Here is a 14,574-nt window from a genome sequence, read left to right on the forward strand (position 1 = left end):
GTATTTTATTTTTGACGATAAGTTGGTCCCACATGGCAGGATCTCCACCCAGCACACCACGTTCATTCTGAAGTCTTCATTTCTCCTTCCTCCGGCTCGACCGCTCGAGAGCGGCGATAGGCATCAGTCTTTAGGGTTCGTTGATTCAACTCTGCTTTTCTGCTTGTTCTTTGGCTGATTCCATTTTGATCTTAGGTGTCTGATCCCCCTTTCTCCCAATCGATGTAGTTTCAGTTGCGGATTTTCAAGGGCTGTGCCCAATGCGATGTGTATTTGTCGTGAACTTGTGATGAATCACAGGTGATTTTTATGCAATTTGTTGGTTTAGATGTTTGATTCGCTTGTCAGATCTGCCCCTATCTGTGATAAGCGGTTGAATCGTGTTTTGGTTTCTGCACAGTTTGGGGATCGATTGCTTCCTAGGTTATTTGGGGGCCTGAATGAATGGTGATCCCCCCGTCCTTGGAGGGGCAGTCAACTGAATCGACTTTTTTATAGTATTCTACCTATATAAGGTTGGTATATCTAATTAGTAGGAATGCTTGCCGATGTTTATGTTCGTGAGTCAATTAGATAGGGGTGCCTGCTTCTGTAGGTCACACTTTTTTCTTCATATTCCTGGGAACATTTGTAGTTTCTTGCCTAATATTTTAATGAGATTTTACTATGCACCTTTCTGTATGAGTCTGTTCACTTTGATAGTCATTTTATATCCATAGTCTTGCAGATAGACGGTGTGCTCAATCCTATTATATGATTACATTTCCAATTGGTGTTAGTTTGTCAGCATGATACATGTGTTATGATATTTGCACTATTTCCTACAGTTTTGCAAGTCTTGCATTGTCTTAGCCTTCCTGAGATTGGGTAAGATCATAAATCCCTTGCATATCAGAAGGCTTCCTGCAATAGTATGCTTAGCAAATTTTGTGTAGCATGAATTCTATTAAGTTTTTTCATTATCGTTACAAAGTATGCTAATCTGATTCATACAATGCATTAATTACACTATCATTTCGATGTAGTTTTTATGTGACTATAATTTTATAGTCTAAAATGAGATTCTGTTTCAGAGAATAGTAAGTACATGGATAAAGGTCTTATCTGACTAATTGCTATTGTTATATCATTAATTACACTATCATTTCAATGTAGTTGTGGTGTAAATAATTACCCCACATAGGTTTGAATCCTTTTAAAATTTGATTTTCTAAATTTACAGTTAGCACTTACTATTTTTACACCATCAGTTACATTGTCATTTCAGTGTAATCTAGGTGTAAATCATTACCTCCTTAGGTTTGAATCCTTTTAAAATTTTAATTTCTCAATTTACAGTTAGCACTTACTATTTTTACACCATTAATTACACTGTCATCTAAGTGTAATCAAGGTGTTAACCATTTTCCCTTTTATGTATTTGAATATGTATTTGAATTTCAAAATGGTCCTGCCATTTTATTTTGAATTTTGAATCAATTTATTTCCTAACTAATTGTCTGGTTCCTTTTATGCAGAGCGGATTTAATGTTTTTGTTGTGAATTGATATCTGAGGTTAGCATGCATCTGATCTATTCGATTTGCTTGATCCACTCCAGGGTTCTTCAGTTTCCCCTTTCTTCTCTTATTTTCTTTTGTTTTTGCTTGTGGATTTGGATCATTTCATTGTGAATTGTTGGTTGCTAGCATCCATCTGATTTGATTTGCTTGATCATTTTGTTCATCAGACCGCATCATTTCACAAACCTCTATCTCAGCATTTTAGTTTGAATTGTTCATCCTGTTCTGTGCTTTTGTGCATGTCAATAGGAGCAACAGCTCACTCTTTTTAGTGGCTCATTTTTCTTTTTTGCAATCTCATGCATTCAAGATTGACTGTTCAATAGTTATTGGCTACTCATTACTTTGGATTAGTTTATTCACTTGTGCTTATTCATTTTATATAATTTTTGCATTTCTAATACGAGAATATGAAGATCTTGTATCTATCTTTTTGATGTATGGAAAGTAGTACATCCATATATATATATATATATATATATATATATATATATATATATATATATATATATATATATATATATATATATATGAAAATTTTAAATCTTACACTACGAAATCTAGTTAGTTATTATATAGATGTTTACAGTTCTATTTTTGAACTTACAGTTGGATCATATAAAAGTTACAGTGACTTGAGGACTGTAATTCCTATATAATGGTGGTGTAACAGGTCCATATATTTGCAAGGGCTATGAGATCCCCTCTGGTTTAATATGGGACAATTTCATTTGTTAACTTTGTTATAGTAAAAGTACTTGCTGCACATCTACTTCCCATTTGGATCAGCCTAGTTTTTTTCCTACTATGAATTCAGAAGCTCGATGTCTCCATATGTTGGATTTTAGTAAGGCCCCTAGAAATTTAAATATTTGTAATCTTTAGAAATATTTCTAAAAACTTTGATCTGTTTGCTCCTAAAAATTCCAAGGTCACTCTACATGGTCATTTTTTGTTAAACAATAGGGAAGATCCCTACTGGATCACTCTACATGGGCTTATTGGTGTTAGGCCACTTGTTTTGCCTTCTGGATCACTCTATATGGCCTTTTTGTCTTTGGTTCTTCAGATGGGAGATAGGTACATGTAGACCTGCCAGAACATTTTACCACTTCATAGGCATATGCTTATGTCAAAGTATATGGTTCTCCTAAAAACTGTATAAAGTTAATTTTTGTTGGCCCATGATTAGTTGCTATTTTCATATCTGTGCTGTTTCACTAAGTACCCAAACTATTTTTGGCGATTGACTGAAGCTAGAAACAATGTTACCATTATATTTGCAAATTTGTCGTATGCATTTTATGGGTTTTGAACTTTCAATCAAGCCAAACTATGTATACTTTAACTGGCCATAGAAATAATCTTCTTTCATATGTACATTCATGATTCACTTAGGACCCAAGTTATATTTATGATTATGAATATATATATTTGCCATTTGCATATGTGGGGTTTCACTCATTAGATAAACTATGTTATTTGACTAACCATAGAAATATTTTGAGTGTTTGAGTTTTTTATTTGATATTTGCATTTTTTGAGCTTCAATTAAGATTCAATCTATTTGTTGAGAGGTCATAGAAATAATATGAATTTGAATTTTGTTCATTGCATCTGTTTGGATTGACTTAGGATCCAAATTCAGTGTTTTGATCCAAGTGAAACTTTTATCCATCGAGCTGGCCTCCAGCTATGAAAGCTTGTCGGGACATGCTAGTTGATGGAGTGTACCTACTGGTACAGTGTCCTTGTGGTGCTGCACTTTGTGAATATATATATGAAATCTAGTGTCAGCGGATACCGGTTGCATTGTTTGTAATCTAGTGCTGATACAGTGTCCTTGTGGTGCTGCACTTTGTGAATATATATGAAATCTGGTGTCAGCGGGTACCTATTGCATTGTTTGTAATCTAGTGCTGTGAGGTTGAACAAGCTCATGGCTATCCGATCATGTTCTGTGAAACATGAGTATAGCTATCGTATATGCTTCTCTGTCAATGTGATTTGTGTTTGATTAAATTTGAGAATATATATTTTTCTAATTGGATGTCTGAGATGTGAAATATAAAATCTGAAATTGTCACAACTACAATACACTAGGCGAGAGGAGCAGCTGCACCTGTACCATTAGTATGTTGTTCTAAAATCGGGTGCTAACTTCCCGAGAAACACTCGATTTGTAATCTGAGTGCATTGAAGTGTCAAGGCAAACCAAAATGCTCGGGTGTTTAATCCTTCCAAAACACCCAAGTTACAGATAGACAGATCCTTCCAGAAACAGTAAACGGGTGGAAAAGAACGAAGAATAATGTGACCAAGAATTCCGGTACGGCGCTGGATATCAACGATGCAGGACAAAAGACGTGATCGACGTGTATGTATAAGGATCAGCTCAAGGTCCTGTCGATGGCGATGGTCACAGAATCACACGAGCTCCAGAGTCCAGAGTGCATCCACTTCCCCGCAAAACGCAAACAAGAACGCCTACCGGCCGTGTCCTGGCGCCGAGACACACACCATTGCTCGCCGCCGAGAATGGCAATGGAGTCGCCACTGAGACTCACCGCGCTGCTCGCCCTGTCGCTTGCCCTGCTGCTCTACGCCGCGCGGCGGCGGCGGCGCCGGCACGAACCGGAAGTACCCGCCCGTGGCCGGCACCATCCTGCACCAGCTGCTCAACTACGAGCGCCTGATGGAATACCACACGGAGCACTCCCGCAGGCACCGCACCTTCCGCGTGCTCACCCCGGCCTGCAACAAAGGCTACACCGTCGACCCCGCCAACGTGGAGTATGTCCTCAAGGCCAACTTCGCCAACTACGCCAAGGGGGCGATGATGCACGACGTGATGGAGGACCTCCTCGGCGACGGCATCTTCAATGTGGACGGCGCCAAGTGGCGGCACCAGCGGAAGGTCGCCAGCCATGAGTTCTCCACCCGGGTGCTGCGCGACTACAGCAGCGCCGTGTTCCGGGACACGGCCGCCGAGCTCGCCGCCATCGTGGCCGCCGCCGCCGGGGAGGGGAAGGTGGACGTGCACGACCTGCTGATGCGGTCGACGCTGGAGTCCAGGTGCTGTACCGCTTCATCGACCCGTTGTGGAAGGCTAAGAGGCTCCTCAACGTCTTGTCGGAGGCGGACATGAAGCGCTCCGTCCGCACCATTAATGATTTCGTGAGCTCAAAGACTTCACAGGATATATACTGTGTGCATGGAAGAAGCAGATGCAGCCATGCAGGTTCTGACAGGAAGATGTCTCTCTCCTGCAGGCCAATAAAGAGGACATCTTGATCTTGTCGAGGTTTCTGCTCGAGAGGGAGCGAGATCCCGGCTGCTTCGACAACAAGTACCTCCGGGACATCATCCTCAACTTCGTGATCGCCGGTCGCGACACCACGGCGGGGACTCTGGCCTGGTTCTTCTACGTTCTCTGCAGGAACGAGGCCGTCCAGGACCGGATCGCGGAGGAGGTACGCGCCGCCACCACGGGCGGCGACCGCGACGTCGGCGCCCAGGAGCTCGCCGCGAGCCTGACGGAGGACGCCATCAGCAAGATGCAGTGCCTGCACGCGACGCTGACGGAGACCCTCCGGCTCTACCCCGCCATACCCGTCGTAAGTTGGCACTGCCCAGCCGAAACTATTACTAGACACGGCTGTTGGGTGATGGATTTCAATTCGTTGGTGGCTACTGAGTGCTGCTGCTGCAGGATGCCAAGTGCTGCTTGTCGGACGACACGTTGCCGGACGGGTACGCTGTGAAGAAAGGGGACATGGTGAACTACCAGCCGTACGCCATGGGCAGGATGGAGTTTCTGTGGGGCGCGGACGCCGAGGAGTTCAGGCCGGAGAGGTGGCTCGACGACGATGGCGTCTTCGTCCCGGAGAGCCCCTTCAAGTTCACGGCCTTCCAGGTGCGTGTTTTGACACCATTTCGCTATATGAGCTACTGGGAACAAACTCAAGTTACATGTTTGCCGGCTGGTTCAATCGCTCAATGTACTGCAGGCAGGGCCTCGCATCTGCTTGGGAAAGGAATTCGCGTACAGGCAGATGAAAATCTTCGCGGCCGTGCTTCTCTACCTCTTCAGATTTGAGATGTGGGATGGCAAAGCCACCGTGAGGTACCGGCCTATGCTCACGCTCAAAATGGACGGGCCGCTCTACGTTCGTGCTTCGCCCCGGCGATGAGGTGGGCGTCGTGCCTCGTACCAGAAGTTCAACCTCTGCGGCGCTCTTTACCATGTAATGGAAGAAGTGCTGCTTCTGCCCACGTGAGAGGCATGGATTAGTTATTAAATACTCCATCCGTTCCAAATTATATGTTGTTTGAATTTTTAACTTCAAGTTTGAGCACTCATTTATTCAATTTTTTTAATAAGACGAGTGGTAAAAGTTGAGGTCAAAAAAGTTAAACGACCTATAATTTGGAATGAAGGGAGTAGTACATAGCTAATTACAAGCTTCGTCTTTAAAGGGATTTAAGTTTATCCTAGGTTTGATCAAAATTTATAGAAAAAGAAAAATAACATTTATAATATCAAATAAATGTGACTAGAACCATTATGAAACCTATTTATAGTCTACTATTTTGATATGATAGGTGTTAATACTCTTGTACAAACATGACGAACCCAAGCTTTTAAATTTTAATTTCTATTTTTCCCTTTTTGCTCTCTTTTTGTTTAAGCTTATTTTGTTTTGCATAGTCATACCACTTACCATCATTACACTTGCCAAAATTTTGATCTCTATGAAAATTTTCCTTCCTAGACACTCCTTTCGTTTCAAATTAGCTTGATCTTTTGAACCTAAGTTTGACCACTCATCTTATTCAAACATTTATGCAAAATATAACTTTTTTTTGTTGTGGCTTAATTTATTAATGAAAGTTCTTCAATAATTTAGGTTTAACTATGTTTGCACAAATTTGGAATGGAGAGAATATCTAACAAAGCTTCTTTGGGATTGCTATCGCTTGATTCTCTCTTTTGGAATCTTATTCGAATAAGTTTGGTACACAAATTAGTTGATTGAGTTGTTTTGAACAAGTTTATGAACAGTAACCTTGTGAAAATTATGCTGAAAAGTTATCACGCAGACGTATGGACGTGGTCCTAATAGATTGGCTGAGGAATTATGCGTACAAATTGTGTGATAGCATGAACCTATTCTCACAAATATTTTCGGACAAAATGTCATGAAGATTATTTACCCTGTTTGGATGGCTGATCTGCTGGGCTGGTGGCTGATCCGTTGGGTAGTGGCTGATCTTGCAGACCCTGTGCTCTCGGCCGCATTCGCTCACGTAACAGTGCTATCAGTCAGCCAACCAAACAAGGCAGTTATGAGTAGATATTTGACAAAGTTATACACAAAACGTAGTGGAATTAAACTTATAATATATCTATACTATAAAAGTTGAAACAATTGAAACTTTTTCTAACCAATATTAGGCCCACCGTATCCCTCACGGAGGTCCCACTTGACAGTCTGAAGGTTTGACGAAAGAGGGTGTAGACTCACCAAATTGATAGAAGGAAAATGTTTCTACCCAAAAGCTATAACTTTTTTCACCAAGCCTTCTACATACCCACATCGCAACCCAACCCTCTGGATGCACTTTGCCGCCCATAGTTAAGGGAGTTAATTGGTCCATCTAATATTACTCTCCTTTTATTTGCACGTTCGGGGACTTTTTTGTTTTTTTGGAATGCTAAAAGAAAGAGTCGCCCAGATTGTTTGGAAGGCAACCACCGCATAATACTTTCCTTTTGCACGTTCAGTGATTGTTTGTTTTGGAAAGGGTCGTTCAGATTATTTGGAAGGCACACCAAATACTTTTCTTTTGCACGTTTAGTGATTGTTTGTTTTGGAAGGAAAAGAGAAAGGGTCACCCAGAATTTCTGTAAGGTCTTTGCAGACAGACGCCCCCATTGCACATTTGCTTGATTATCGATCACCACCGGCGTCCCTGTCCGCTGAGAAGGTGCCCTAGAGGTGGGAGGCTTCGCTGGTCGGCGCGTGGCCCTGGTCGTCGCCATCGGCATCCGTGTCCGCCGGGAAGGTGCCCTAGAGGTTCGAGGCTTCATTGGTCTGCACCATTGGCGGCCCTGGTCGGCGCCATCCGGGTGGCCTGTCCGCCGAGAAGGGACCCCTAGAGGTGCGAGATTCGATTCTTTTCTACGTTACAATGTTTCATTGGTGGTCATTTCACCCTCGCATTCTACCTCCATTCACCAGAATGCTGGTCAGCCCGCCCACGTTGGTGATCAAATACCGATCTCTTTGTTGAAACTGCTTGAGGCTTCGCTGGTCGTCAGCACCGGCGCTATTGTCCGCCGAGATGGCTGCCCTAGAGGTGCGAGATTTGAATATGTTCATTTGTTGTCGTTACACCACGGCGCGCCACCTCCGTTCACCAGGGCACTGATCAGCCCATTCATGTTGCTAATAAAATATCGATCAAGGTATTTTAGATGTTTGTGTTATTATTATGGGAAATTTGTATCCAACACACTCTGAAAGAGTGGTTTTGTGTGAATCACACCGTGAAAGCTTATATTGTCTCCAGCACATCATGAATTTGCAATTTTGTCTCCAACACACCATGACGAGTATAATAATCATTTTTAGCCAAGCGAAGGTATAAAAGACAATTTTGCCCTTGGGCCCACTTGTCATCTTCTTTCCCCCTCCGGCAGGTCACTGCCGGCGCTCCCCCTCGCCTGCTCCAGCGCGTCGACCGCCGCCTCTCCCCGTCCATGCCAGCTGATAAAAAAGCCGAGTTGAATGCTAAGAGGTAGAAAAGTTACCAACACAAAACGATCGAGAGTGAAGCTGCTCGAAATAATTAAGAAAATCTCAGTATATTTTTTAAAAAATCTTTCCCAACAAACGGTTTGTCAATCTGGTAACTCAAAATGCATGAACCATATACAATTGTTGCTTCTGTGACCAACAAAACAAATACTTCCAATGACGTTGTACAGAAGGACACTTCTGAGATCAATGCGGAACTATGGATGATTTTGGTGACACGTGGTTGCATCGCATTGATTCTTTCCATGTTAATAATGAAATGCATATGGTAATATTTTTACCCTTTTTACAAACCAGTTACTCTCCCGCGGCGATAACCGGAAGTATCCGCCGGTGGCCGGCACCGTGCTCCACCAGCTGCTCAACTTCGGCCGCCTGGTGGAGTACCAAACCGAACTCTCCCGCAGGTACCGCACCTTCCGCATGCTCACCCCGACCTGCAACTACGTCTACACCGTCGAGCCTGCCAACGTGGAGTACATCCTCAAGACTAACTTCGCCAACTACGGCAAGGGGAGCACCCTGCACGACCTCGCCGAGGACTTCCTCGGCGACGGCATCTTCAACGTGGACGGCGCCAAGTGGCGGCACCAGCGGAAGGTCGCCAGCCACGAGTTCTCTACGCGGGTGCTGCGCGACTACAGCAGCGCCGTGTTCCGCGACACCGCCGCGGAGCTCGCGGGCATCGTGGCCGCCGCGGCGCGGGGCGCCGGGGAGAGGCTGGACATTTCGGACCTGCTGATGCGCTCGACGCTGGACTCCATCTTCAAGGTCGGGTTCGGGGTCAGCCTGGGCGTGCTGTCCGGATCCAGCCAAGAGGGCGCGGCGTTCGCCAGGGCGTTCGACGACGCCAGCGAGCAGGTGCTTCGCCGCTTCTTGGACCCGTTCTGGAAGGCCAAGAGGCTCCTCAACCTCTCGTCGGAAGCGGCCATGAAGCGCTCGCTCCGCACGATCAATGACTTTGTCTACGCCGTCATCGACAGGAAGATCGAGCAGATGGGAAGAGACCGGCAAGAATTTGTGAGCTCCGTGCAGCCTTGCCATGCTGGATCGCGCGCGCGCTCCTGCGATTTTCTGACACGGTGATGTTTCTCTCCGGCAGGCCAAGAAAGAGGACATCTTGTCGAGGTTCCTGCTCGAGAGGGAGCGAGACCCCGGATGCTTCGACAACAAGTACCTCCGGGACATCATCCTCAACTTCGTGATCGCCGGCCGCGACAGCACGGCCGGGACTCTGGTCTGGTTCCTCTACGTGCTCTGCAGTAACGAGGCCGTCCAGGACCGGATAGCGGAGGAGGTACGCGCCGCCGCCACGGGCGACCGCGACGTCGGCGCCCAGGAGCTCGCCGCGAGCCTGACCGAGGACGCCATCGGCAAGATGCACTACCTGCACGCCGCGCTGACGGAGACCCTCCGGCTCTACCCCGCCGTGCCCGTCGTGAGTCGATCCTGATGAACTCGGCAACTTCCTGGATAGCAGGTTTCACACCTCACGGTCACGGCAAGGACTCCTCGATTGCGCGATGATTTCGTTGCGGGGCTGCTCCCGTTGCAGGATGTGAAGTGCTGCTTCTTGGACGACACGTTGCCGGACGGCTACGCTGTCAACGAAGGGGACATGGTGCACTACCAGCCGTTCCCCATGGGCAGGATGGAGTTCCTGTGGAGCGCGGACGCCGAGGAGTTCAGGCCGGAGAGGTGGCTCGACGGCGACGGCGGTGTCTTCGTCCCCGAGAGCTCCTTCAAATTCACGGCTTTCCAGGTGATCTTGTCCTTTCCAACTACGACCATCTGCAGTGTCCTTGACCAACCATAACCATATCATCAATCAGATGAGCATGTTCACATGGTTAACCTGTTGTCTGTTGCGCTTGCGCAGGCGGGGCCTCGCGTGTGTCTGGGAAAGGAGTTCGCGTACAGGCAGATGAAGGTCTTCGCGGCTGTGCTTCTCTACCTCTTCAGATTTGAGATGTGGGATGCCAACGCCACCGTGGGTTACCGGGCTATGCTCACTCTCAAAATGGACCGCCCGCTGTACGTCCGCGCGTCGCTCCGGCGATCATGCGCCTGATGCAAAGAGAAAGAGGTCAGGCACATTTGTGACTCTGAGTAGGTACCCTTCCTCTTTACGTTGAAAAGCAGGATGCCATATTTTCGCTTCTCTATGACATCAATAACGTGGACCTCATTACATATATACGTATTGAATTATTCATGAGAAGTTTAGCAAGCTGATCTACGCAAATAAAATTATCGGAATTAATTGTTGTCTGTACGATCCGTGGTGCTCAGTGGGGAAAAAGGTCTCAAATGTGAGCATTTCTTCCTTTTCGGTTATGATATTTTTAGAGAGAAGGGAGCGATCCCCTCGTTTTGTTCCAAAGGAGCAAAACGTGGTGCTCAACGATATGTCGTTATCCTTTACCAACCAAAAATGTGTTCCATCGCTACATAAAAGGATTCTTACTCCTCTCGGTAGTCTGGCAGCCGGCGAACCAATAGGTAGAGCAACCACACTCCTTTGTTCACGACTAAATAACAGAGGCTTTGTTCACGATTAAAATTAAACTTTCTCGTGAGCGAAAAGGGCTTGTAGTTTAGTAGTTATAGGAGCTTCACTAGCTCATCAGGTTCTGAATTCGGCTCTATGAGAGCAAATATTTTAGAATTTAACGGTGTTATGCTTTAAGTAGTGTCATCTTAGTCATCGATGATATTCATAGGAGAAGAATTTGTGTACATGTATTCATACACACCCTAAATAGTTACGAAGGTGTGAGCTTCACTATGATCCAAATTAGTTGAGCATTGTTTTTGCTTTAAGTTATTTTGGTCAAGTTAAATATAAAAAACAACAGTACTTAGATATACAACCTTGACTCAGAAATATATAATATATAAGTTTATAAAATTATATTATATATATATATACAACATAGACCTGCGGGAGGTAAGACAACACTCAGACATTATATTCAAGAAGAAGATTTTCTCCCACAAAATCGAGAAAATCCCTAGACCCTTACCCCACCCATACACGACGGTGTTGGGTCCTTGGATCAATACAACAGGATATGGAATGAAGAACAAGGAAAGCTAAACGTAAATGCTAAGTAATTATGTATTAATTAAGGTTCTGTTTGGTTTCTATAAGTCAGGTGATTAAAAATCAGTGACTTATAAGTCGTGCCTGTTTGGCTGTAGTCAGTGGCAGACCTAGGATTGGAACTTAGGGTATGCCATATCAAAATTTCAATATACAATTCTGTATTCGATACAATCTAGATAAAATTCGGTGCACAATAAAAAAATTCAATTACGTTCAATACTTGCATAAGTTACAATAACAATAGTAGACACAAATTAAAGGTGTGTTTGGTTGAGTTGTGACTTTTGAAAAAGCTGTTGTGAGCTGTGGGCTGTGGAAAAACAGCAGTGAGAAAAGTAGAAGATCATTTGGTTGGACAACTGTGGTTTTTAAGAAAACTGTTAAGAGAACCCACATATCATCCACAACCATCCTCACTCAACTCTCTCCCTCTCTCTCACAACACCGCTCGTTAGCCCCTTCTTCTTCCTCTCGCTAGCCAAGGCACGGAGGGAAGCCAGGGTCCATAGTGGAGCGGCGCCCGCGCCAAGGTGGCAAGGCCTCCTGCCCAGTAGCCGCCCTCGACGCCCCCGACAATGAGGGCAGGGCCGCGCGCCGACCAGAGCAGGGCCACGCAACCACCGGACAAGGCTCATGGCGCGCTGGCGGGAGGGGAGGCGATGGGCGCCGGCGAGGAAGTCGTGAGAGGGAAGAGAGAGCAAGGTAAAAAAAACACGAATCGGTATCTACATAATCAATGGCAGGTGGGTAATTTGTATGCCCAAAAACCAATAAAAATAGGAAGAAGATGCTTCTGGATCTGTGCTAGTAAAAAGCTGACTTTAGAAAAAAAATATTGCCACCGGTTGAAACAAGACTAATTTTGGAAAATTGTAAACCATATCATAAACCTTATGCCTCCGACAAGATTCGTAAGACCTTTGAAGCTGTCCTCATATCTAGTGTCATTAATATAATTGTCAAATTGGGATTCAAATTTTATCAATCAAAGAAGTCATTAGGATAGAGGAGTGTTGGCTTAGGGTATGCCACCCTCTAGGTCCGCCAGTGGTTATAGTTACTTATAAGCTCATTAAAAATTCTGCTTTACCCCACATCCTCTCCTTCTCTTATGGCTTTAAGTTTGGGTTCCACGCGAAAAAGAGGGAAAAGGGGTGACTTATAAGCTTTAAGATGGGGTATACCAACTTTTGGTTTCTCATGACTTAATAAGTTAGTACTGTTTGACAAAATAAGTCATTTATTTTACTTTACAGCTTATAAGTAGGTGATTTAAGATAAACCAAATAGGATCTAAGATTTGACTACAAAGGTCGAGATCCCAGCTATTTTATAGCCTTGGGGACAAGCTTGATTACAACATTTACCCATTACAGTTATAATAACTCATACTCTATCTTCTATACACCCTGGAAACGGAGGCTTCGGAGTGCTCCTGGAGTGCTTCGTTCCACTCACGGATCGACACGTGCACGGGAGGAGAAGACCGACGCAGGCCATCGATTCCCAGGCCCCGCGCTCCTGTGGGGCCTACTGGGGGCCGCTTGGCTCTCCTCCACGGCCCGCTCGGCCACTCGCCTGCCGCGCCCCGCGAGGGCCTCCGCCGCGCCGCCGTTGCCAAGCTCGAGGCCGCGCCGCCGTCCGCCCTTGCTCTGCATGCTCGCCGGCCGGCTGCCCTTGCTCCGCCGCGCGTTGGCCGCCCGAGGCCCGCCGACACGCCCGCTCCTCTCGGGCGCGGCCGCTCGCGCGCCGCGCCGCGCCGTCCGCCCACGTGCGGGCTGCCTGGCCGGTCCCGCCGCGCCGCGCGCAGACTCAGTCTCGCCTCCGCGCCGCACAGCTCCGCGGCTCCGGGGAGTGAGGAGGGGAGGGGCGCCACGAGGAGCCGATGCCGCGCGGGCCGTTCGCAGCACCGCTCCACCCTGTGCTCGTGCCGCCGCCGCCAGATCTTGTGCTTGAGCCGCCGCCGCCGAATAGAGAGGCCTCGCCGCCGAACAGAGATGCCCCGGTGAGGGACGAGGAGGGATCCAGCCCGCTGCCACCAGCTCCGCGCGCCATGGCTCAGGATCTTCCGAGGCCGGTCCTGCGCGCACAGGATCCGGGGAGGTGGAACGCCGGGGAGGGGAGGAAAGCCGGGGAGGGAGGACAGCGGACGGGGCAGGCGAGCCTCCGGGTAGGAGGGGCGCAGAGAGAGCCGTCGGGGAGGAGGAGAAGCAGGAGGGGGAGGCCGGGCCGCTCGCCGGCGGAGGGGAGCCAGGGGAGGGGGTCGCGCTCCGGCGAGGGGGGCTTGGAGGGCCGCCGCCAGCCTGGGGGCTTGGAGTGGCCGCCGCCCTGGGGAGAGAAAGGGGCGGAGGGAGAGAGAGGGTGGAGTCGACGGGGTAGTGGGGGTGGGTGGGGTAAAAAATTATATAGTGTATGACATGTGGGTCCGTGAGCTGGTAGCTGAGATAAAGGATGAGATATAGAGTATGGATGAGTGCAGGTAGCCCTGGGAATGGGTCGTGATCCTGCCCAAACCCCAATCCAGCCCTATTTAATTAAATAGTTGGCCCGATTCTTATCCAGCCCTTCAAATAATTAGTTTTATTCTATCCAATCCCATCCTTTAAGTAATATCATCCTAGCCCAGCTCTGATTCTTTTGGTCCATACGCAACAATCAGTCCATTAGTCCATTACCACGCTCTCTAATGTACCTCTCTTTCTGCTCTATACACATATGTAACCATCAACATATCAATCATTTTCTCCACATTTCCAAATGGGCACGGCGTAGCGCGCGGTTGACCTATTTTCTCCACATTTCCAAATGGGCGCGGCGTAGCGCGCGGTTGACCTAGTTTGTCTACGACTGCGCTAGCCGGGCACTGAGTCTATTGCGAGTTTGTGGTGTTGACCCGTGGGCCCAGCATTTTTCTGAGGGTCACATTCGCCGTGTGGGTGTCCAACCCCCTTGGCATCCTGTTCGTCGGCTAGGGACACATGCTCCCTTCTTAGAGCAGCCACGGACGGCCTTCGCTTGTCACCTCGCCTTGGCTTTCATTGGGTGTCTTCGCTTGGTGGCCGATCTCCAATGGGCAGTAC

General features: G+C 47.0%; 1 protein-coding gene and 1 pseudogene across 1 annotated transcript; both read left to right on the forward strand.

Annotated features, from left to right (window-relative positions):
- Window positions 1-4,105: 4,105 nt before the first annotated feature.
- Window positions 4,106-5,754, forward strand: LOC120643085 (annotated as a pseudogene).
- A 2,155-nt stretch (window positions 5,755-7,909) lies between these two features.
- Window positions 7,910-10,648, forward strand: LOC120640287 (cytochrome P450 704C1-like). Its single transcript, XM_039916138.1, has 5 exons — window positions 7,910-7,924; window positions 8,683-9,405; window positions 9,488-9,823; window positions 9,941-10,147; window positions 10,265-10,648. The coding sequence occupies exons 1-5, from the start codon at window positions 7,910-7,912 to the stop codon at window positions 10,454-10,456; spliced, it is 1,473 nt and encodes a 490-aa protein (XP_039772072.1). The 3' UTR covers window positions 10,457-10,648.
- Window positions 10,649-14,574: the final 3,926 nt, after the last annotated feature.

The sequence above is a fragment of the Panicum virgatum genome, chromosome 7K (assembly GCF_016808335.1).
Source record: "Panicum virgatum strain AP13 chromosome 7K, P.virgatum_v5, whole genome shotgun sequence".
NCBI lineage: Eukaryota > Viridiplantae > Streptophyta > Magnoliopsida > Poales > Poaceae > Panicum > Panicum virgatum.

Bases quoted from the DNA above. Each gene is read 5' to 3' on its own strand.
- LOC120640287 (XM_039916138.1), top strand. The intron at 9,406-9,487 runs GTGAGCTCCGTG...TCTCTCCGGCAG, and splicing joins GAAGAGACCGGCAAGAATTT to GCCAAGAAAGAGGACATCTT. The intron at 9,824-9,940 runs GTGAGTCGATCC...CTCCCGTTGCAG, and splicing joins TCTACCCCGCCGTGCCCGTC to GATGTGAAGTGCTGCTTCTT.